Here is a 22,696-nt window from a genome sequence, read left to right as displayed (position 1 = left end):
ACACATCCAATTATTCACTATAAATATCATAGTATAATATTACACAGTATCGTATATTTATTTCAATGCAAAGAAAATTGACTGATCAGTTTCAACAGAAAGCCTTAAAAGTTTAATTTGTGCGTAAATAGTTTCTCAGCAAGAACCAGTTGACAGTAAAAGAATGAAGATGACTGATCTTTGTTAACATTTTAGCAAACTACTATTCACTAGGTAAGGTGAAAAACAGAATCTACCAGTTATACATCTACAAACCAAATGCTTTTTTTTTCTCTATTGTTACATTGCAATTTGAGAAATGTATTTATGAGAGATTATCCCTCAGTTATGTGTAATACATATTGGAATTTTTCCTTGTTTTAACAATTTCCTCAAACTATTATTCATGTAGATCTAATTTTCACCAGTATTCATCCACCATGAGGGCGTCAAATTACAACCCCAAGGCTGAGCAATTTTGTGAAAGTCCTTCCTAGACAGGTGTACTTCATAATATCTAAACCCTGAGGCTCCACTCTTAAAAACTTTCAGAAAACCATCTCTTCCTGCTAGCACATGATATTTGATATGTAAGCTGTAATCATAAAAAACCATAGTCTCCTTATGAATGCACAACAAATGGTAGTACACATGTAAAAGTAATGCTAAAACTGAAGAAGGAAAATGCCCACCACTAAAAGAAAATAAGAAAAAAATGTTCTAAGAGGGATCTGCTTTTGTATATATTAACCTTAAAAAGTTTATTACTCCTTGAAATGGCTGCTAGACAAATATCCATCATAATGTAGTTATGTGGCACAAGTGTCACTAAAATATAGTGCACTATATAAATCAACATAATATGTCTAACTCCAATTTTATTCATGTAATGAAGGCATTGTAGTCAGCAAAAGGGTTAAGTAATAAACAGGTTTTGATGTAGTAAAAACCTATTTTTGGTAGTCACTGTTGAGTCCTCAAGGAGTACCCTTTCCATGGTCTATCCAGAGCTCCATGGTGACCAGACTAATGTCAAAGAATTCCTTAACTGGTCTCATGGCCAGGTATGTGTTGTAATGATATAAACATTATAACATGTGATAGAGTATAAATGAACTCAGGATAAGATGGCACTTTGTATTATCCCCAACGAACGCTAATACCCAGTTTTCGTACTACGTCAAAACCACAAGAAAAAAAGTGGTTATGTGCATACGCACCGTCATATTGTTTACATACGACAAAAATGAAAAAAGTGGTTATGTGCATACACACCGTCATATTGTTTACATACGACAAAAATCCAACCAAGATGCTATTCCTTTCTGTTGGTCAGTGTAGGATGATGCCCTACCCAAAACCCATGTCTTTTCATCAAGGAAGTGGAAGGTTTTGAGGACTCAACAGTAACTACCAAAAATAGGTTTTTCCTACGTGAAAACCTGTTTTTTGAAAGCATAGTCGCTGTCTCTTCCTCCAGGAGCTTTACAAAGAAACTGAAAGGTGACAAAAAACTCTTGGATTCTAATCATAATAACCAAACAACATTTTTGGTCCAGGGTCAAGCCAATAGTTTCAAGGCCTCATTCTTTATTCCAAATACCTTTAGGTTTGGCAGCAAAGAACAAGAAACTAAGTGTGAACTTATGTTTTTTAGGGTGAAGTTCTGTGGTGACTCACCTAAGGATGCTGGGTATGGTTACAGTATTGTCAAACCCTCCCCAGCTATAATTAGCATACTCGCCTATTAGGAACAACTGGGCATAATGTTATGTTTGCTAATTCTAGTTTACTTCGAATAGGAGATTTTCTTCTTAAAGGAGTCCCATCCTTGGTCAGGAATGACAGGGCAGCAGACAATAAAAATTGATTGTTTGCTCTTTGCTTGATGTATTGTCCCCATCTACGAGAGCCCAGTTTGCTAATACTAGCTCTGGATGCTAATGCAATCATGAATATTGCATACCTGTGGTTTGTATCAGGTCCACTGTATTGCGGGGCTGATCGAAGTCCAAGCACCTTGTTCAGGGACCAAGTATAATTGAAACCCTTCTAGAGCAGATATTTGTAGTGCAAAGGACGGCAGAAGGGAAGTGACAACTCCTACACTAGTCAAATCAAGAAATCATATTTAAATTATTTTGTTAATGCTGCCTTGTGTTCCATGATTGCTGTAACTGCAAGGTTGCTTGCCTGGCAGTTTGTGATTCTCATATGTGGCAAGCAGGTCCACTTCCATATGTGAAAGCTTGTTGGCTATTTTCTGAAAGAGTGGTTGTCCAATTCCACTCTGTTGAGGCTGTCATTTTCCTTGATAGGGAGTCTATTATTGCATTGAGACACCCTGCAAGGTGAACTGCAGACATTTCCCACTTCCTTTCTTGCCCAATTGAAGGAAAGCTAGCATTATCATATTGACAGGAGGTGAGTACTCTCATCCCAACCTCTTAATGAAGGACACTGCAGTCATGTTGTCTAGAACCAACTAAATGCCTCTTCAGGAGGTTTGAGTTTTTTTTAGAGATGAAAAGATAGCCACCAGCTCGAGGAAATTGATACGACAATTCCTTGGAGTAGCTGAACGTCTCCCTGCAACCTGACACTCCTCCCAACCTGTCAACAAGGTGCATCTGGCTGTACTGTCATTCATACAGACTGAGGAATCAGGGTGACCTGTATCGCCAGAGATTCCTTCCAGGATCAAGGCCAAAGTATCTCCCCAACTTTTTCAATCTTTTGGTGAGGTCGGTCTCACATCTTGTTTGTTGCACGCGACTTAACCTTCATTTGTTGTAATCCAATCATTGGATCTATTATTAATGCAAACTGCAACAAGCCTGTCATACATTCTACTTGCCTTTTGGAAACTCTGGGCTGTGCAAGGCACATTTTGAGGACTTGCTACCAAAAGTGTCTGTTGGGTGTGAGGTAGGATTTTGCCAAATTATCATAAAACCTTTTGACTGTAGTCAGTTGACCACTGCTCTTAAGTTTTTCAAGCACACTTTTCTTGTGGGCTCCCAGATCAACAGTCATCTAGGTGGGCTATTATAGTTGTATTTCTGATTTCTCAAGGAACTACTGTTACTAACTTTGTCAAATCTTAGGGCAATGTTTAGCCCACAGGGCATGGCTTTGAACCTGTACATATCTTTCCCTATCCAGAGCCTTATGAAGGGAAGGAAGGGAAATGATGACAGGGACGTGTCCATTATGCATCTTTCAGATCTAAGGATCTAAGTCCCTTTTAGAACAATTGAACACACTAGGGCAACGGTAGTTATTCAGAAAATATGGCAAACAGTGTGCTTGTTCAATATTGATAGGTCTAGAATCACTCTTCGTTTGGAGGAATCCTTTTTGGGGACACATAGAGAGACGCGCTTGATGACAATTATCCGCATGTTTCTCTTGGCTCTCATTAGCAGGGACTTTCTGCATGTAACATTGCAGAGAGGGGCCTAGTTTTTGGAAGAACCCCTTTACAGAAAGAGGAGGGGTGAGACTATTCCCATCCCGGCCTGTTTAAAATTAGTGCTGTGTCCCCATAAGGAAGACTTCAACTGCCTGTGGTGTCATTGAGGTCTCTGGACCTTGCAAAAAATTTCCTTGCTGTAGTTGTCCTTTTGTGAAGCATCATCCCAATTGAACACATACCTTTTCCTTGAGGAAAAAACCTTTTGGGTGACTGAAGGCTTACCTTTTTAAGCGAGCCTTTTTTGAGTTGGGTAAGGGGATGTTTCAGATTTTTGTTTCCTAAATTTGCCTTTTTCCAAAAAGAAAGTACTCTCATACAATTCTGTTGGCAGGCTTGCTCATTAAGTACTTAACTACAACAGACTCCTCAACAGGTCCTTACAGAAAGGGTTATGATGTAATAATGAAGTTACATTGGGAAGTGACTAGTTGGAGCCTTCCGATGTTTCCATTTGCACTTTTATAAGCCAACCTAGCAAGTCATAGGATGCTTGCCACACAGTTCTCATAAGACTTTTGACCACAACAGCAACAATTGTTCTGGAACATTTTGGAAAACTTTTAATGGCAACTTCCAGCACGGTTTTAGAGGTTACAATACTAAAGAACTGGATCCTAGTATGAAATTTGCTGAAGCTGTCGCCTCTGAGACTCTTCTCATAAAGGTTCTAAATTGCTGTGTAGCTATACATAGAGGCTTTTTCCCTTCAGAAAGGAGCTGTAGTGTTGCCCATTCGTTGGTGGAGTTTCCTGACTGGGGTGACTGAGGCAAATGCTTTTAATTCTGCCATTACCTATAGTCTTTTAATAACCGCAAATTTCTGAAAATTTGTCTTTACTAGATTAATAATTTTGAAAATGAAGGGACAGATGGCTGGAACTCTTTGGTGAGCAACTTTGGTCCCAATAAAGGGTGTCTTCTATAGCTTTTAATGTTATAGACACAGGTAAGAAGACTGTTTCTGTTAGTGGTTTTTTAAATGTACAGCTTCAATCTTAGTTTTTCTCTTGTTAATTAGATATTTACTATAGGGAGAGAAAACGCACACTGATGTGTCTAACCAAGGATCATAGGTATCATCATGGATGAGTATTGGAGTCCCTGTCATTTTTTTATTTGAAGTTTTGTATTCAAAACTGACTAATAGTGGTTTCCAGTCATAATTCCAACACTAGACCTTACTTGGGCAACATTTGCATCCCCTTTCACTTTTGGGTTACAAGATACAGTATACTTTTACACTTTAGAGTGTACTAGACTACTAACTTAAATTCCTTCTCGGAATCATGCATCATGTCGCTCATACATTGCCATTCAGTGGCAACAACATTTTTGGATCTTATTCAGAATTTCCTTTCGGAATTGATCAAATACCGCCAATTGTGTATCCCTTCTGGGGGAGCTTGCATAATCTGACTGAGCATCTACAGCTGAGCTGCAACTGCCTGTTCCCAGGGGCAGAGGTCCTGGGTGAATTACCATAACCCTCTGAAACTGTTGTCATTTCCACTGGGTTCAGGTGGATCCTGGTAGCATCCCTTTGGGGGGAAAGATCCTAATTTCCTTACGGAATTGATCAAATGCTGCAAGCTGTGTATCCCGTTTGGGGAAGCTTGCACATTTTGACTGAGCTTCAACAACCGAACTGTAACTGCCTGTTACCAAAGATGCAGAAGTCTTGGGTAATTTACAATACCCCACTGAAAATATACGTAGTAATTTCAGTCAGAGTCAGATGGATCCTAGCATCCCTCTTGAGGGAAGGATCCTCTTAAGCATAGATAGCTGAAAAGGGGGATAGAATTCCTTCTAGAAGTATAAATGCCTGTTACTAAAGGCAGAAGTCCTGGGTAAGTTATAATGCACCTATGGAAATACATAAATGGGGATAGAATTCCTTCTATAAAACTTCTCTCATGGCTACTTGAAATTTGTGTCATTGATCCATCTGGATTCAGCAGGGTATTTTTCAGTGGAAATGTCCCTTTCATATTCCTTAGTAAGAATGTCTCCCCGTGTAAAAATCCCTCTATTTCCTCCACGAGTTTAATCTGGGAGATAGTGGGGACTGATTTTACTGGGTTTTGCCCAAACATAAAGCACCTGGGAGGTACTTGGGACTAATGTTACTGGGTTTTGACTTAAACAAATAAGCAGTTTCATCATTAAAACTTGCATGCAGTTGGTTTGAGCCATACCCACTGGCACAAAATGACCCAAGCAATTTGATGAAGAAAAACAATTGAACTGAGGGTACCTCATAATAGCACCCCTGTAGTGATATAAAGCAAGTTGTTATTAGAAGCCAGTCATTATTAAGCCCTTTGAGGTTTAAGTTAGTTTTGACAGCCGTATATGGCTGTACAGTACATATATGTATGTCTTTTTGTGCTAGCTATGACAAATTTTAATTTCAATTGTCATATCATTTGGACTAATATCCTATTTACTGTTTTGTTTAGTTAGCCCAAGCCACTGTTTTCCATGGCTTAGGTTATTTAATTATGCCTAGGATACTGTTTATATCCTGTCCTGGGCTATTTGGGCTAAAATATCACTTAGTACACCAACAGTAGGATGTCTCCTAAATTGTTCTCTCTTAGCCTAATATAGGGCATTGCCTAATTCAGATTATTCTAGATCAAATATGAAGGCTATATAAAAACAGAAAGTTACTTACATGTAAATTCATAGTTAGGTTAACAACTTTTGTCTAACTCAGGTTGTTTATATCTAGCCCTAGGCTATTTGGTCTACTATATAAAATGGTAACATTCCAATATGAAACCCACGATGTTAAATTTTATAGCTAGGCTATCACCTAGTATAGGCTATTGTCTAATCATGATTAATTTACATTTGAAGGTATGGGATTAACCAGGTGTAATTTGTAGCCTTCAAGATAGGCTACTACCTCATAGTTCATTTGGTCTATGTAATGTTTTTGGTCTATAAAACAGTAAATTGCTAATGTGAAACTTTACAGTTAGGTATCACCAGTTCTAGGTCATTGTCTAGTCCTGATTAACTGTTTTTGGTCTACTAAAGCTAGGCTAGCCTATCACCTAGCAGAGGTTAGTGTTTAAATCAATCTAGATTATTAAATTCCCTTTTAAAGTTATGCACATGATAGCCTACAGTATTAAGATAATTCTTAAATATAGAGGTTATATAAAATGGGAAAATATATGTAGCTTTTTATCTAATCCTAAGGTCTTTGGTGTAAACTTAGGCTACTGCCTAGGCTTATACCCTAACAGGATATGTCCCCGAACCTTACCTTAATTCAGGTTACTGCCTAATCACTGCCTAATCCAGGTTATTTTTTTTTCGCCCTTAAGGATACATAATCCTAGGTTATAGGCTACAGACAATATCTACTACAGTCTAGCTAACCCAGCCTGGTAGACTATTGCCAACATCATTATCTGAACAGATTATCTATTATTAAGAATAATTGTGAATCATTACTTTAGATAAAAATTTCAAATAGAATCACAAATTCTTCAAAACAACTTTCAATTCTACAAACAGCTAATGATCACAAATTGTAAAAAGTGTTGGCGTGTACTAGTGATAAAGCCAGTCTATGGCTTTTCATGCACATTAAAATCGTTGTTCCACCGTCTAAACTAAAATATTTTTAGATGGAACCTGAAACTACATAGATATTCATCTTTCAAGTTGGAAGTTTTCATGAACTTAAAAGTAATGAGATCAATAAGCAAAGAACAAAACTCTGAACTAATGATTGTAAATTGCTAGCACCGACATGTAATAATGGAAAATGATGGTTTATGGTTTTTCACGCACACTAAAATCATTGTTCCACAATATAAACTAACAAAATTTTTAACTGAAAATTAAAATTGTACTCTTAGCTTTCAACTTATATGTTTCCATGAACATCGCTAATGAAATTAATAGTTGAGTGAAGAATGAAATTCCCAGACCTAGCCTAATGATCATAAATCGTAAGTAGCGCCAATGTGTACCGACGTAATAAGCCAATTACGGTTTTTCACTCACAATAAAACATTGCTATACATCTAAATAAAAATTCTTTAACTGGAACTTAAAACTATGCACTTGGCTGAATCAATAAGCAGAGCAGATTTCTCTGAGCTCTGGTTTCTTGCATGACCAGAGAAAGGAATGGCATCTTGGTTAGAATTTGGTTGTACATAAACAATATGATGGTGCATATGCGCATAATCACTTCTTCTTGTGGTTTTGACATAGTAGGAAAACTGGGTATTAGCATTTGCTGAGGATAATAGAAAGAGCCATCTTATCCTGAGTCCATTTATACACTATCAAATGTTATAATGTTTATCATTACAACACATACCCAGCCATAAGACCAGTTAAGAGAATTCTTTGACATTAGTCTGGTCACCATGGAGCTCTGGATAGGCCATGGAAAGGGTACTCCTTGAGGACAAGAGAGCGACTATGCTATCAAAAAAACACTTATGACTCGTCTACAACACAGAACAATAAGCAAGCAATAGTTATTGGGAAACAAACATTAAAGATTCAAGCTGAGAGTACGTTCAGCTGGTGAAGACGCATCAATAATTCTGTATGTGAATGTTTTCATTTCCATATGTATTCTGAATGTTATATCAATATGGCAGATCAGCATGCAAATACAAAATATAGTTTATTCTAAATATGCTAAATAAACCTGTATTTTTAATATATAGTAATCCCACTTTCCTTGCCACAAACTGTTCCACAGACAAACCCCTAAAGAAGAAACGTGCCAAGTTGCACAATAGATCTGATGTGTTTTGGCTAACAGCCCAACTCATTCCTCATTTATCATGAACCTCTGACAAATGGAAAGTACGGAATGGAGAAAGAACTATAATGACAAATTTCAATTTAGGTGGGACAGACTTCTTTATTAGATCTTCGTGCTGCTAAAATGGGAAACGGTTTGTATTGAGATAAGATATATGAGCTATGCTCAGAACTGATGCTACATGATTGCATAAGATTTTGTTCAAGACTCACTAACTGGCAACTTAACATGCTCCATATTTATCTATTATTTAAATGAAAAACAAGATTATTAAGTACAACTAGGCCATAATATGTTTTCATTTGAGTGAAATCTGTCATATATTTCAAAACTGTAAGAAAATGTCACATGTAGCCAAATTTCAGAAAAAAGCATGAAACATGTTTAAAACTTTTGTTCTCTCATCGCTGATGCATTTGACCAAATCAAACCTCAGCTCAAATGTAAAATAAGAAACCCAAAAAAATTCATAACATTAACATTGCTTCCAAAGGCAAGCATAGAATTTTAAATAATCCTATTTGATTGTTTTTACACCTCAACACTGAAAAAATGTAAATATGTACAGTGGACCTCACGTATTCGCGTTCTCCGGATTTATGGACTCACACATTCGTGGATTTCCCCGCATTATTCGCAGAAAATTTGCATATTCGCAGTATTTTCCTATGAGAAATATCCACAAATTCCTGTTTTTTTATCAATTTCATCATAAAATCCACTTTTTGTGATAAAACTATTAAAAAAACCAAGTATAAAATTTTTTTTTCTTGAATTTTAACTAACAAAATAGGCTGTTTTCAGCATTTTTATAGGGGTTCCGACTATTTGTGGGTTCTAACTATTCACAGGGGTGGGGGGGTCTCGTAGGCATCCCCCTGAATACAAGGGACCACTGTATATACAAAAGTATAATGCACCCACTGAAATCAACGTGTGAGCGGAGTGTGTGTGATACAACCATTAGAGTGGTGGTGCAACAAGTACCATCTGGTGTAACATAGGTCTACAATGAGTAGCGACAATGAAATTATCTTGAAAACTTATTTTATATTTGTTAGAGGAGTATTTGGATTTTCATACAAAATATCATTTGCTATATTTCTTAAACACTTCAAATATGATGGATTACCAGCAAATATTTGCCTATGCAATTATTCTTTTGTCAAAGCCAAGATTTTGTTGCTAGGCCTAGGGGTGTTAGATTACTTTACTTTACACTTAGCATTCACATCTCTATATTAACAATTTCTGGCCAGAAAGCAAATGAGGTTATATACACATACTTGCACTTCAAGTTAATTTATGAAATAATAAATAGACACCAAAATCAAGAAAGATGTTTATATGAAAATAATATTTTAAGCCAATTAAAATACAAGTGTTCCATATGCCTTGATATTAATACTAATAGATATTTCAATTGATAGCCATCTTCTCTGTATAATCAAAATCATCATCATCTTTTATTCTTCAAAGAACGAGTAATCTCTACAAATAAATTCATTAGTAACAAAGATTACATCTCCAAAGGCTTACATTATCTTTTTAGGGCTATTAATCATTTTGCAACATTAAGGAAGCTTAAACACAGCCTAAAACTTCAACATTCAAAAAAACTTGTTGTAATTCATATTCCTATTTTGAAAATGTTATTATGATGACTGTTGAGCTTATTAGGTAGTTACACTGACCAGCCCGAGGAGCATGTTAAGCACACTATCATTGATGGCACCAATAACCTTATCACACCGTGCTTTGAACTAAGAAAAGTAAAACAAAAAATCAGTTCAAATCACAAGGACTATGTATTCTACCAATTCATGAAAGGGATCATATTTACCGGGTGTTTCGAAATTAGAGCTCCCCCTCCACAGAACAAATAGAAAGTTGTGAAGTTCTTCTATAGCCTATCTCCAATTACATTAGCTTAAGTTTCTAATAAGCTATTGTCCATTTTACATTTCTTATATTTTCAGGCTAACAACTCAAGAAATCAGATGGATTGACCGAATCCAGGCTATAACCTTCAGAGAGGCCAGGGAAGCTGGTGCATCCTTCATTTCATGTTCCTGGATAGCTAAATACATTAAAAGAGATGAATCCTTTCCTAAAAGAAACTGGAAAAAAAATCCATATGACTGTCATTGCAAAAAGAGTGAGAATCTTGGAAGGCCTGAAGTCCTTTCTCAGGAGTCAAAAGACATCATAGCTGAGGCAGTGGGTAGACCAAGAAAGTCTTTACGTAAATTGGCGCTTGAACTAGAAACAGAAAGGGGAAAGAAGAGAAGTTATAGTGCTGTATATCATGAGTTGAAAAACTCTGGTATCAATCCATTTCATGTTATCAGCAAGCCCAACATCACTCAGTAACAGAGAGAAGACTGTGCATGGTTTTGTGGTTCATTTCTTAAAGATTGAGATGAAGCTGACTTTCTCCATGTTGCCGCATCAGATGAATTATTCATTTACATAGTCAGGAAGCCAAATCATAAAAATTACATCATTTGGGCTGCAAAGTTGGAGGATATCAGCGATGACGTGCGCTATCGCCAAGTTTTGAAATTTCTTGAATGTTTGGAATTTTTTTCTGTTTCACAGCCAAACGGTTAATGTGGATCATCAAAGAAAAAGGACAGTCATGGAATAGCGAATACTTCAGAGAAACTGTGCGTACTGGTGGAGTATTTCCTTTCCTCAAAGATCCTGAAAATGTGTTATCTGTTGAAGAAGTTACATTTTTGCATGATAAGGCACCATGTTTCAAGGTTCTTCAGACACAGGAGCTATTTTGAAACAGTGGTATCGATTTCTTCTCATCAAGTGAATTTCCATGTAGCTGCCCTGACCTTAATGTGGGTGAAACATTGGTAATATCTTAAAGGATCATGTTGAAGCATGCACAGTGAACTATGATGGTATACCAAGCCTCGATGACCTGTGAAGAGAGGTGACCGAAGTGCTCAGGGAAATAGAGTTTGAGTCTCAGTTTTTTTTGCGATTTACTGAAATCATACCCCTCAAGAATGCAGGTTGTGGTACAGGCAGATGGAGGTCACACAAAATATTAAATACTCTGAGAGAAACTTAAATAAATACCTGATCTGAATTACTTTTGTTTTTGTTCATATCAATTTTAGTTTATGCTGTAGAGGGGGGGCCTCTTAATTTTTAAAAAACCCTGTATAAACCATAAGGAAAATAGTGCTAGCTGTTCATTTGCAAACTTGTCAACGTGTATGACATTAGAAATAAAAAAAAAGATCAACACTGCTTGGCAATTTTACGATGAGTCTGAGATTCTAGAAAATACAAAAAGAATCATGTTGCATAAGATTTGAGCATCACTGTACATTATTGAGGTGTATGTCCTCACTTTTATGGTATCAACTTGCATTGTTTAGTAACCTGCTCTTTATACATAAAACACAACTAAGTAGACTTCAACTGCTAAAGTATGAAACTCAATGACCTATTGCAAAGATAAAAAATGCCAAGACTATGACCATTCTCAACATAATGTCGAATAAAGAGGTTTGATCCAAATATTCACATGGTGCTTTTATTTCTTTTTAAAAAAGATACGTCCCATCTCAGCTTCATAGTTCTTCTGGGAACCCACTTTAAACAATGAAGATGTAGGTCTCCTGATCTAAGGAAGTGGAAATATCTGTTCCACAAGCCAGAAATACTTGTGAAAGGGCTGACCTGTAACTTCTGGTGGCTGAGACTGATAATGCCATTGTGCTCCCTTAGAAATGATAAGAAGCTATCTCAGAAAGAGAGGTACAGACTGGGTTGATTTCTCTTCCACAAAACCTACTATAAAAGATTTCCATTTTGATTAATACATTTATGCTGTGAAGTCTCTTGACTTCCTTGGGTGCCATTTAAGAAAACCATTTTTCTGAAATTTTGCTGGATAATCCCTAGAAATATACATTCAGTGAGAATAAATGTTAACTACATTTTGAAGTAGTCGAGCTGTTTACAAAAGGATCTGAAAACCACATTCCAGATTTTACCGACTTTTCTTATTCCTGCAAATGGAGGGAGGAGTACAACTACATGTCCTAAAGATGTAAAAATGAATCCAATCCCAGGCTACTGGATTCAGCAGAGCTGAACAATATAACTGTTACTTGTACACAAATCTTCTACTGAGAACCCCAAAGCAACAAAAATTTCAGAATGGATAGACCTATCTGATGATGAAACCTGTCTTCTTGCTGAGGCTGTCAACCAGAACTTTGTGTTTTCTAGCATAAACCTTGGAGTGATGTTGACAGTTCCTCTGACCACATGAAGATCTGTATGGCTAAATGACATTGGCTTTCCAACCTTGTACCTCCCTAATGTTTTAAGTAATATGGATGTTGTGTTGTCTGACATTACTTCTACTATCTTGCCTGACACATAATGCTTGAAAGCTTCTCAAGAAAATAAGCTAAACAACTTTTATGACAACTCCTGTCCTTTTCTGACAAGGTGCCTAGGCTTCCTGGACTACTGATCCCATACCTCTTCATTCTATACTTGAAGACAGCGGTATTTATCCCCTAGAAGGGAATCCAGTAACCTCAAACAAAACTTTTAAATGGCCATCAATGTCTCTGGAAACAAGCTCTGACCAGAGGATGTGGGGTTGTAGAAAATTTTTTACCTCCTCATGGGAGGTCTATTTGTTAGCTTGATATGCCTCCTTCCACTACAAGGAGACTGTTGCCCATGGTGTCAATATCTCATTGGAATGGAAAATCCTTCAGAGGGAATACTTAGATGTCATGAATGAGACTACCAGTAAATGGAAAAAAATAAAAAAGAAAACCAGATGGTGGATGAAAAGACAGCTGTGTATCATCCTAAGACACCTGAAGGCAACTGGTAAACTTGGGAAGGGCCATAATCATCTAGAAAAATGGTCTCATTGCACAGTCAGTTGTATATAATATCCTCTGACGTTGCCCTTTTTAGGTTAAATAACACTATGACCCCAGACTCCAATGTAGTGTTCCATTAAAAGTATGCCATGTTTCAAGTCAAATCATGCTCTCCAGGATCGGGTACGAGAAGGAATGCCCAGGTCAGCAAAAGGCTGCCTACTTTTGGAGTAGGGGAATCTCTGATCTCTGAGAATACAAGCAGCTGCTCAGTGAACATCAACAGCTCAATTGCAAAGGTGAATAGTTCTGGTCATTTGATACTGAGCAGGACACCATCTTTTAATTATTTCTGATGGTGAGTTGCTTGAAACCCAAGCAGCTTCTTGGTACCAAGTGGGTTAGAATTTTTAAGTAACTCAGAAGGGCTTGGGCTTCGTCATATATAAGCAGCTCAGGTAAGGTTAGACGGTAAGTCACTTATTTAAAAAATCAGCAGCTCAAAAAATGCAAATATAAGTAGCTTTTGGTCAACTGATACTTGAGACAACAAACAGTTTGGTGTATTGTGCTCTCTGCTACAGGTGCCCTGATTGCTCTGGGAAGATCACTTCCATCTCTGATCTGGCAAAGTTATACTGTCCCATTGTTGTTGCACTGACTCTGTCACAGAAGAGATATATGTATGTACGTATTATTTATTCCATTGATCTTCTTAGGATATCACTGTTTGGATGCATCATCTACAAGTGCACTGTCAACATGTAAAGTGCTGCTTTATCAGCAGTAAGAAAACAGTTTGGTTTGGAGAGAGAGACAGATTAACCAAGGATTTCTCTGCTTACGCTTCTCTCTTACACTTCCTCCACCGAAACTCAAGACCATTCCACGTGTGAAGAACAGGTTAGGATAAGCTATCCTCTCTGAAGCACTGAAAGGTCTACTTTTATCAATTAATTATTATAAAGAGTAATAATAAATCACTGTAATAAACTAGTCACCATACATTCAAGTGTCTCAACAAGGAAACATTTAATTGCAAAACATGATAAACTGCACTCAAGCATATCAAGTTGAAAGAATGAGAGCATAATGAAAAAAGGTAACAGAAAATGTAACACTGCCACTTGGGATAGAACCAGAAAACCTTGACTCACACACGGCCATAATTTACACTATCAGAGGTCCCAAATATTTAGAAACATTTGATACCAAAACACTTCTCATGGGGTGAACTGAAGGTTTATCTTTTAACAGGAAAGTCTTGTTTTTACTCAGTAAATTTCCAGTTTAAATGTTGGGTGAACTGTGAGTTAGGAAAAAACATTGAAGACTTTGAATATAAAAAGAACAATTTACTTTTCAAATAAATAAAATGAAGGACTAACATTTTTACTGGCAAAATTCATTCATGTGGTCTGGGCTGAGGAATAAGTATGTGCACAAACAGACAATAAAGGGAATGAGTTAGGTTGTCAGCTAAGACCTATCAGCTACACTATACGTACTTGCATACTTGTGAAAGAGTATTGCTCCTTTTCATGTTCCCTTTTGAAGAAAGTTTGTCTGTGGAACTTGTGGCAACTAAAATGCAACTATAAGTCATGGATTTCTTATTAAAAAAATTTATTTTACCATGTAAAAAATTGTTTATAAAAAATAAGCAACAGAGAAGTCATGGATTCAATGTTACTTCTAGCAAAGGTCATAGAAATGATGGAAGTCTTTATATGCACTACATTATATTACAAAATAGAAAATAGAACCACAACATTACTAAAATAAGATGGGCAAAAATTTAACTACTACTATAATTGTATTATACATAAGAACAGGAAAATAAAAGTAAAACTTGAAAAATTGAACTGGTGACTAAATGACTAATTTTCACATTGTATTGTGATATTTCAAAACAAATTCTGGATATTAAAATTGTTAGTAAACATTGTACTGCAGTGAATCAAAAACAAAAAGCTGAGTACTACATGATTAAGACATTTTTAGACATGCAATTATACATCTAGTATTTTGTGGAAGCTTTGAGTTTTCAACATAAGTACGTAGTCCAAAATGCATATCTAAACAGCCCAATTCTACAGTAGAGATTAAAAAAAAAAAACTAAAATTCATGCTTTCCAATTTAATGTCTCTTGTCCTCAAAGAGCAAATGCTAGCTTTCATACTTACAGAAGATCACTACCAATATCTGCACACATGTTCTTACATTTAAAACACAAACCTTTTCACTTTTGGTAATGTCATGATGATGGTTACGAGGAAGTGGAGACTTTTCAAGGCCAAGTTTTTCTCTCAAGAGAAGGACATGTCGAGTGTGTTCAACTTGCGTCAACCGAGTAATTTTCTCTAACTCCCACTGATGTTCAAATATGAGGGAATCGCCTCTTGGTCTCCATCCATGTAGATTCTCTTCTCCCCGGACGTATGTTGAACTGGTGTCTAAAACACGACGTTGCCTTCTCTGTAAACCTATGAGAAAGAAAAAGGGTATGACTGTATGGAAAAATTGCTTCCTTGCCTGCATTCCTAAAAGCCTCTACAGAATCAGAGTATATGCAATGTTAGTCAAGGAATTCTTTAAAGACAACTTACATATGAAGAGAGCTGGTCACAGGTCATTCATTTACACAACATGCCCCTTATGTCATAAGTCAAAAACGATATGCTTAGCAATTAGGCAAAAAAGCAGAAAAGCTTTTAAAAACAACTGATGCAAATAAAAACACTGACAATAGGCTCTGGGTTAAGAGGTCACAATTAAAGTGAGCTATAAAATTACAAAGGAATATTCATAATATTGTTATCAATAGTAATAACAATGAAAATGAGTTTCGGATTGTGATACACATAGAAAATATCACTTACATCAATATTCATAGACTTCTTGATGATAAACATTAAATTCTTTAGCAGATGTTAAATTCCTAAAAAATGGGTAAGAGAAATTCTTACTGAAAAGGCAAAATAACTTTACATTATCAGAGAAAAAAATATAAAACGATGCACATATATTAAAAAATATCTGTACTACATTATAAAGTGGAAGCACAAAACCATTTCAAGTGTAATTATGCTTTTTTTTACAATGACACTTGAGGTAGCCAAAAATAACAATGGCCTATCACCAAAATAAATAAAAATAGTAAATAAGTTTCCATATGCTGTCAAGCTTTCCAATGAATTGACAAAGATATTTAGGGGCCATATTGCAAATGCAGTTTTACAGAGTATGGAAATCTTTGCCATTCATCCCAGCAATGATAAAGTAGAATACTGGCATCTGGTAAGAGCCTTTATACATTATTAAAAATTGGAACTGCCTACACAAATCTTATAAGTGCAAATGGTGGGGAAGGTTTATTTCCTCATACCCTCAGTAATTTTACACAGAAATCAATGATATACGTAATTATTATGAGAGCTTTATTGAGCTCCAAATTGCACTTGACACACTTTACTAAGCAATTCTTTGCAATTTTCTACATACAACAGTTCAAACCAAAAGTTTACATTTCACAACATAGAAAACAGAAAAATACTCTTCAACATAATTGTTAGAAGTCCAAACAAATAAAAGGAGAGTGTGGCAGCAATGTCTTACTAAAAAAAAGTTTGATTAGAACAAAACATAGAATGGACGAAGAGCTAACTGTGATGACTATCCACTGACATTTTCACAACATACCTATCCAATGACCACTGGTAACATACGCTATAGTCAAACCAAAATGACACTATGAATATGACTGTCATTAGCTGCGTTCCAAACTTTTCCCTGTTTTATAATCTGGCTACATATAGTTAATCTGCATCCCTCAATTTGTGTTCTTATTAAATCATACTTATCACTTCCATGGGCTGTCCAGCAGAAAGAGATTGTTCTGGGACAAGGCCAACTTAATTTATAACCTACCAACACTTGAGGACCTAATAATAGTATTTTTTTTTTATTGCATTGCATACTTTATTTTCATCCATGAGTCTGGGCTAGATATTGGCATTTGCATAATTCATTTAGATGATTAGAAACTAAATCATCCTTATCCTACCTTTTATCAAAACAGTTTGATGTATGATTTCAATTCTTCATTTACTGTTAATTCTCCTAGAATTTCAGATCTTGTTCATTTTTATCTCTTCAGTGTAAGAAACACAGAACACTAGTGTCAAGCTACTTACCTTTTCAGATATGGAAGAGGTGGCAATGTTTCTGCCACATCTACATGATATCCTAACTTAGGTCAAGGTTTTATAAATCAAATCTGGGAAAAGTAGCGACCATTAAAATCATACAACATGTTCATAGTCCTTTTGGTTTGACTATAGTACAAGGTTAAACCAATGTAAACATAGTAATCACACTACTGTAAGGGGATATGTTTTCAGCTCCACTACCATATTAAACTAGCAGTGAGCCACTACACAGTAAATTTACAGTCACTAACCATAATATTTTTCAAGTTTTGTCAGCAAAGAAATGGATGCATTATTTTCTATCTCTTGATTGTGAAAATCACTCTTATTACTACTGTTTCCTGGTCATCTTCACACAGAGCATAATTACACCGTAAATGCTATGATGTCTCCCATGGATAAAATGAAATAACCCAGCATAGCTGTTATATAAAGATGATTCCCTTCATATGATAGAATACTGCACTTCAAAGAGTTCTCATTAGCAAGAGCACAAAGAATTGCAAGATAAGGATTCCAACAAAGGATCTAATTTAAAACTGTGAACAAGAAATAATTTAAAATAAATAAAACCTTGAGAAAGATTAAACTAATCTTACACAAATACTGCATCATCAAAATGAACATAAATATTATTCAATTCTGGCTTGATTTTACAGGACCTATCACTTCCAGTCATTATAAACCATCTGTGGATTCTAAAAGGTTTGAAAATGGGTTATTAACATTTTCAGAAACTGGAAATATAAGCATGATATACTTATACCAAAACTACTAAAACTATATGCCAAACTCTGTTCTCAAACTATTGTACAGTAATGTAATTTACTAACTCACCCACTGTACATAAATTCAGTGCAGGGTAATAATATCATACTTATCATCTAATCCACAAGAGAACTACAGTATAGTATCAGATTCACAAAGGATAATTTTTGAGGTGTCCATAAAGGGCCATCTGCTAACCTGGCATGCTTCCCATCTAAACACTTGATAATCTGATATGCAAACTCTACCTAATAACAATATAAAATTAAGTATAAAGTTATCTTTATTAATAAAGCATTGCTATGAAGTCCAGAAGTTTAACAAGAATCATTCTGCATAAGTAATAGAAAAACAATGCTCTGAACAGGTGTTATTTTGATGATAACCCAGTAGTAGTTTATCCCAACCACTCAAGAGGAAGCCAGCTATCATACATGGGAGAACACAAACAAACAATTACAGCTCTAACAAATATAATGGAGAAAAGATACAGCTAACAAACTAAAAATTCATACAAGTATACAAAAACAAGGTCAAAACTAATTGTTCTCACTAAGAAAAACTAGCTCACCCATATTTATATAACTTGTGTAAGTTACTTAACTGATGAGTTCAGGAAATCTAGTTTTTTACCTGAATAATCCTATACATTAGAGCAAATAATCAATCCTAGAATATTTTCAAGAGAACACAAAGGCGAGGAAGGCACATCATTAAATGGTTAGATTTTAAAGGTTGAAAATAATAACCAAAATAATAGCTAAGAACATCAACAAACATGATATTCTAATCATTATAAAGGAAAACTAATAACATGGTTAACCTAATGATTACATGCAATGCATCTAGATGTTGTGAACATAAAAAGAGGGGTGAAGGATAAGAAGGTGTGAGACCCCACAGGATGTGATAAATCTGCTTTATGTAGGATATTTTATAATAATTAGGGAGGCAAGTAGATAGTTTTAAACCTAGCAGTACATAGAAAGAGAGAAAGTCATGAAACTCGCTAGTAATCTTAGAATGGCTGGCTTATTTTCTATTTCTATATAAGTCCTGTTAGCAAGACAAACAATTATGTCTATGGACAGGTATATTACACTTTTCTAACATACGTACACAATCTTTGGCTTAGAGCTAATTTGAATCCTTGCAGTTAATTTTAGTTTAATCTTTCCTATACACAATTCACCAGAAGCGATATCATCAAATCTACTAAAACAATACTTACAAACCCAACTGGTTAAATATATTACAGGTTACTGGAAACTACCAAGCCTATACACAGTAGTTAAATGTAACATGCAAACATGCGAAGGACCACGATACATCACACCAAAATTAGGATTACATGTGAAAGACATTAGGTTATTTGAAACTGGTTACCTCTGAGTACTGAAATATAAAACAATTTCCAAAAAGCTGAGCACAGGTTTTACTATAATTTTCATGGTTAAAATTTACGAACAATCCAGTACAGTCACATGAATCCAAGCTGGAAGCAAAATAAGTAATGATAGCAAGTGTAAAAGAGGGATCTACTGAAGCCCAAAAAGCAAAGAGTAATTAAGTGTCTTTTTTTTAAATCTAAAACAGCGTATATAATTACAATATGATATGTATATATTAACTGTCAATGCACCAACATAACAATATAACAAAATAACAGCTCCAAAATATCTAAAGGTCAGTATTAACATAAAGTTTTACTGGTCACAATTTTCAAATCGATATTATCAGCCACTTATATATCACAGGATAATTTCAGTGTAGTTTTAGTACCCATTATCAGTATGTGGTACTATTTAAGGAAACCTAACAAAATTGTATGCTTCTACATACTAGTGCAAATCTTATAAAAATAAATTCAGGTCCTCCAAAAATGATCTATACTTCCTTAATTAAAAAAAATTTATATTCAAAAACCAAATAACCTAAAAAAACATTTCCGTCTATAAGCGGAAGAGAATTTTATTAATTCCAACATTTTACTTAACCCTCTTACGCCGATTGGACGTATTAAACGTCGAGATAAATTGTCTCCCGGGTGCCGATTGGACGTATTAAACGTCGACATAAAAAAGTTTTTATTTAAAATTCGCGGAAAAATACTTATAGGCCTACCAGGCGAAAACTTTTGAATCACGCGCCTTGGGGGATGCTGGGAGTTCACGGATCAAGGCTTTGTTTTGTTTACAATCGTTACGCAGGCGCACAAGTGTGAATTTCTTTCTTATCGCACTAAAAAGTATCAGTGACACATCTCAGAAATTATTTCGTCACTTTGACATAATTTTTGCACCATTTTAAATTAGCCGTTACATGGAGTATTATGTATGAAAATGTGAGCAATTTCATGTAGAGTACAACAAAAAAATACTCATGATTGTAGCTTTTATCAGTTTTGAAATATTTTCATATAAATAACGATAAATGCCAAAATTTCAACCTTCAGTCAACTTTGACTCTACCGAAATGGTCGAAAAACGCAATTGTAAGCTAAAACACTTATATTCTAGTAATATTCATTTACCTTCATTTTGCAACAAATTGGATGTCTCTAGCACCATATTTCAATTTATGGTAAATTTATGAAAAAACTTTTTCCTTATGTCCGCGCGGTAACTCTTCCGATAAATTTTTTGTGCGATTGTCATAATGTTTGCACCATTTTAAATTAGCCGTTACATAAAGTTTTATATATGGAAATGTGTGCAATTTCATGCACAATACAACTAAAAACAACCCATGATTGTAGCTTTTATCAATTTTGAAATATTTTCATATAAATAACAATAAGTACCAAAATTTCAACCTTTGGTCAACTTTGACTCTTACCAAAATGGTTGAAAAACGCAATTGTAAGCTAAAACTCTTATATTCTAGTAATATTCAATCATTTACCTTCATTTTGCAACAAATTGGAAGTCTCTAGCACAATATTTCAATTTATGGTGAATTTATGAGAAAAAAAAATTTTTCCTTACGTCCGCGCGGCAACTCTTCCAAAAAAATCAGAAATTTCTTCGTGCGATTGTCGTAATGTTTGCACCATTTTAAATTAGCCGTTACATATAGTTTTATATATGAAAATGTGCGCAATTTCCTGTAGAATACAACTGAAAATGATTGAAGGTTGTAGCTTTTCTCATTTTCGAAATATTTTCATATAAATCACGATACATAAATAGAAAAAAACCACGTTCGGTCAACTTTGACTCTACCGAAATAGTCAAAAAACGCAATTGTAAGCTAAAACTCTTACAGTCTAGTAATATTCAGTCATTTATCTTCATTTTGAAACAAATTCGAAGTCTCTAGCACAATATTTAGATATATGGTGAATTAAAAAAAAAAAAACTTTCCTTCCCTCCGCGCACGGATTCTCCACCGCAAATCTCCGAAATGCGTACGTCGCATTCTCGTTATATTTGCTCCATTTCATATTAGGTGTTTCATAGAGTTTTATATATGAAAATGTGAGCAATTTCATGTAGAATACAAAAAAATAATTGAAGGTTGTAGCTTTTCTCATTTTTGAAATATTTGCGTGTAAAAAAAATTTTTTTTTTTAATTCGACATTCGGTCAACTTTAACTCGTCTGAAATGGTCGAAAACTGCAATTGTAAGCTAAAACTCTTACAGTATAGTAATATTCAATCATTTATCTTCGTTTTGAAACAAATTGGAAGTCTCTAGAACAATATTTAGATTTATGGTGAATTTTTGAAAAAAAAAAATTTATTTCCGCGAGTTACGAATTCATGCATCATTTTGTGATAATATTTTCTCTGTGTTGCTTTGATCGTTTTACAATGTGTTATATACAAAAACTTTTGCGCTATCATATATCGCATTATTTATATATGATGATGATATTTTTTTCATTTCTGATGGTTGCATACTAAACTTCAGGCAATGACAAAAAAAGGAGCCGAAAATGAACTCTTAATCTTAAAAACTAAGCAAGCTGTGATTTAAAAAAAAAAATATTTTTTCCGCTTCGGCGCTCACTCCGAGACCCCCCTCGGCATACGGGAGACAATTTTTATTATACCCCTTCAGCGTAAGAGGGTTAAACATAACAAATCACACCACTTTCTTTCACTCTTCAATTATCAAGGCATATTTCTTAAGAGGTATAAATTTCCAGGTCATCCTTTACATCCAAATTTTCTTTCACTTACCAAAGTTTAACTAGTATTTGTATTTAACAAAGAGTTAGTGCTATTTAGATAAATAATAAACCTTAAGAAAAATATATTTGTCTCACAAGAAAACCATTATCTGTAATTAGACATTTCACTTGCCAAAACTTGTCCCAGATGCTTCAGTGCAGTCTGCAATTTTACTGTCCATACATGAGCAGATCATGGGGATTCATTCTTTTGATGTCTGATAGAAAGCTCACAATGTATACTGCTCTTTAAGTATCCATACATTCTGCTTAACTTCTTTCTTTTAACTTATCAGTCATTTTCCACATGGAAGTTGCAATATCAGTGGATTTCCCTTGATGTCCTGCTTTTGCTTTCACGCAGATCCTAAAGGTCTCAAGTAGCTAGCCA

At 35.1% G+C, this 22,696-nt stretch overlaps 1 protein-coding gene across 1 annotated transcript in view; it reads right to left on the bottom strand.

The window, feature by feature from the left end:
• LOC135219597 (kinesin-like protein unc-104) overlaps positions 1 to 22,696 on the bottom strand; it is a 298,157-nt gene that overhangs the window by 30,800 nt on the left and 244,661 nt on the right. Inside the window, 1 exon segment of the mRNA XM_064256487.1 lies at positions 15,387 to 15,634. Coding sequence (XP_064112557.1) covers positions 15,387 to 15,634 — 248 coding nt within the window.

This window comes from Macrobrachium nipponense, chromosome 1 (genome assembly GCF_015104395.2).
Source record: "Macrobrachium nipponense isolate FS-2020 chromosome 1, ASM1510439v2, whole genome shotgun sequence".
Classification (NCBI taxonomy): domain Eukaryota; kingdom Metazoa; phylum Arthropoda; class Malacostraca; order Decapoda; family Palaemonidae; genus Macrobrachium; species Macrobrachium nipponense.
Note: the sequence above shows the minus strand (reverse complement) of the source record. Positions and strands in the feature narration are given on the sequence as shown.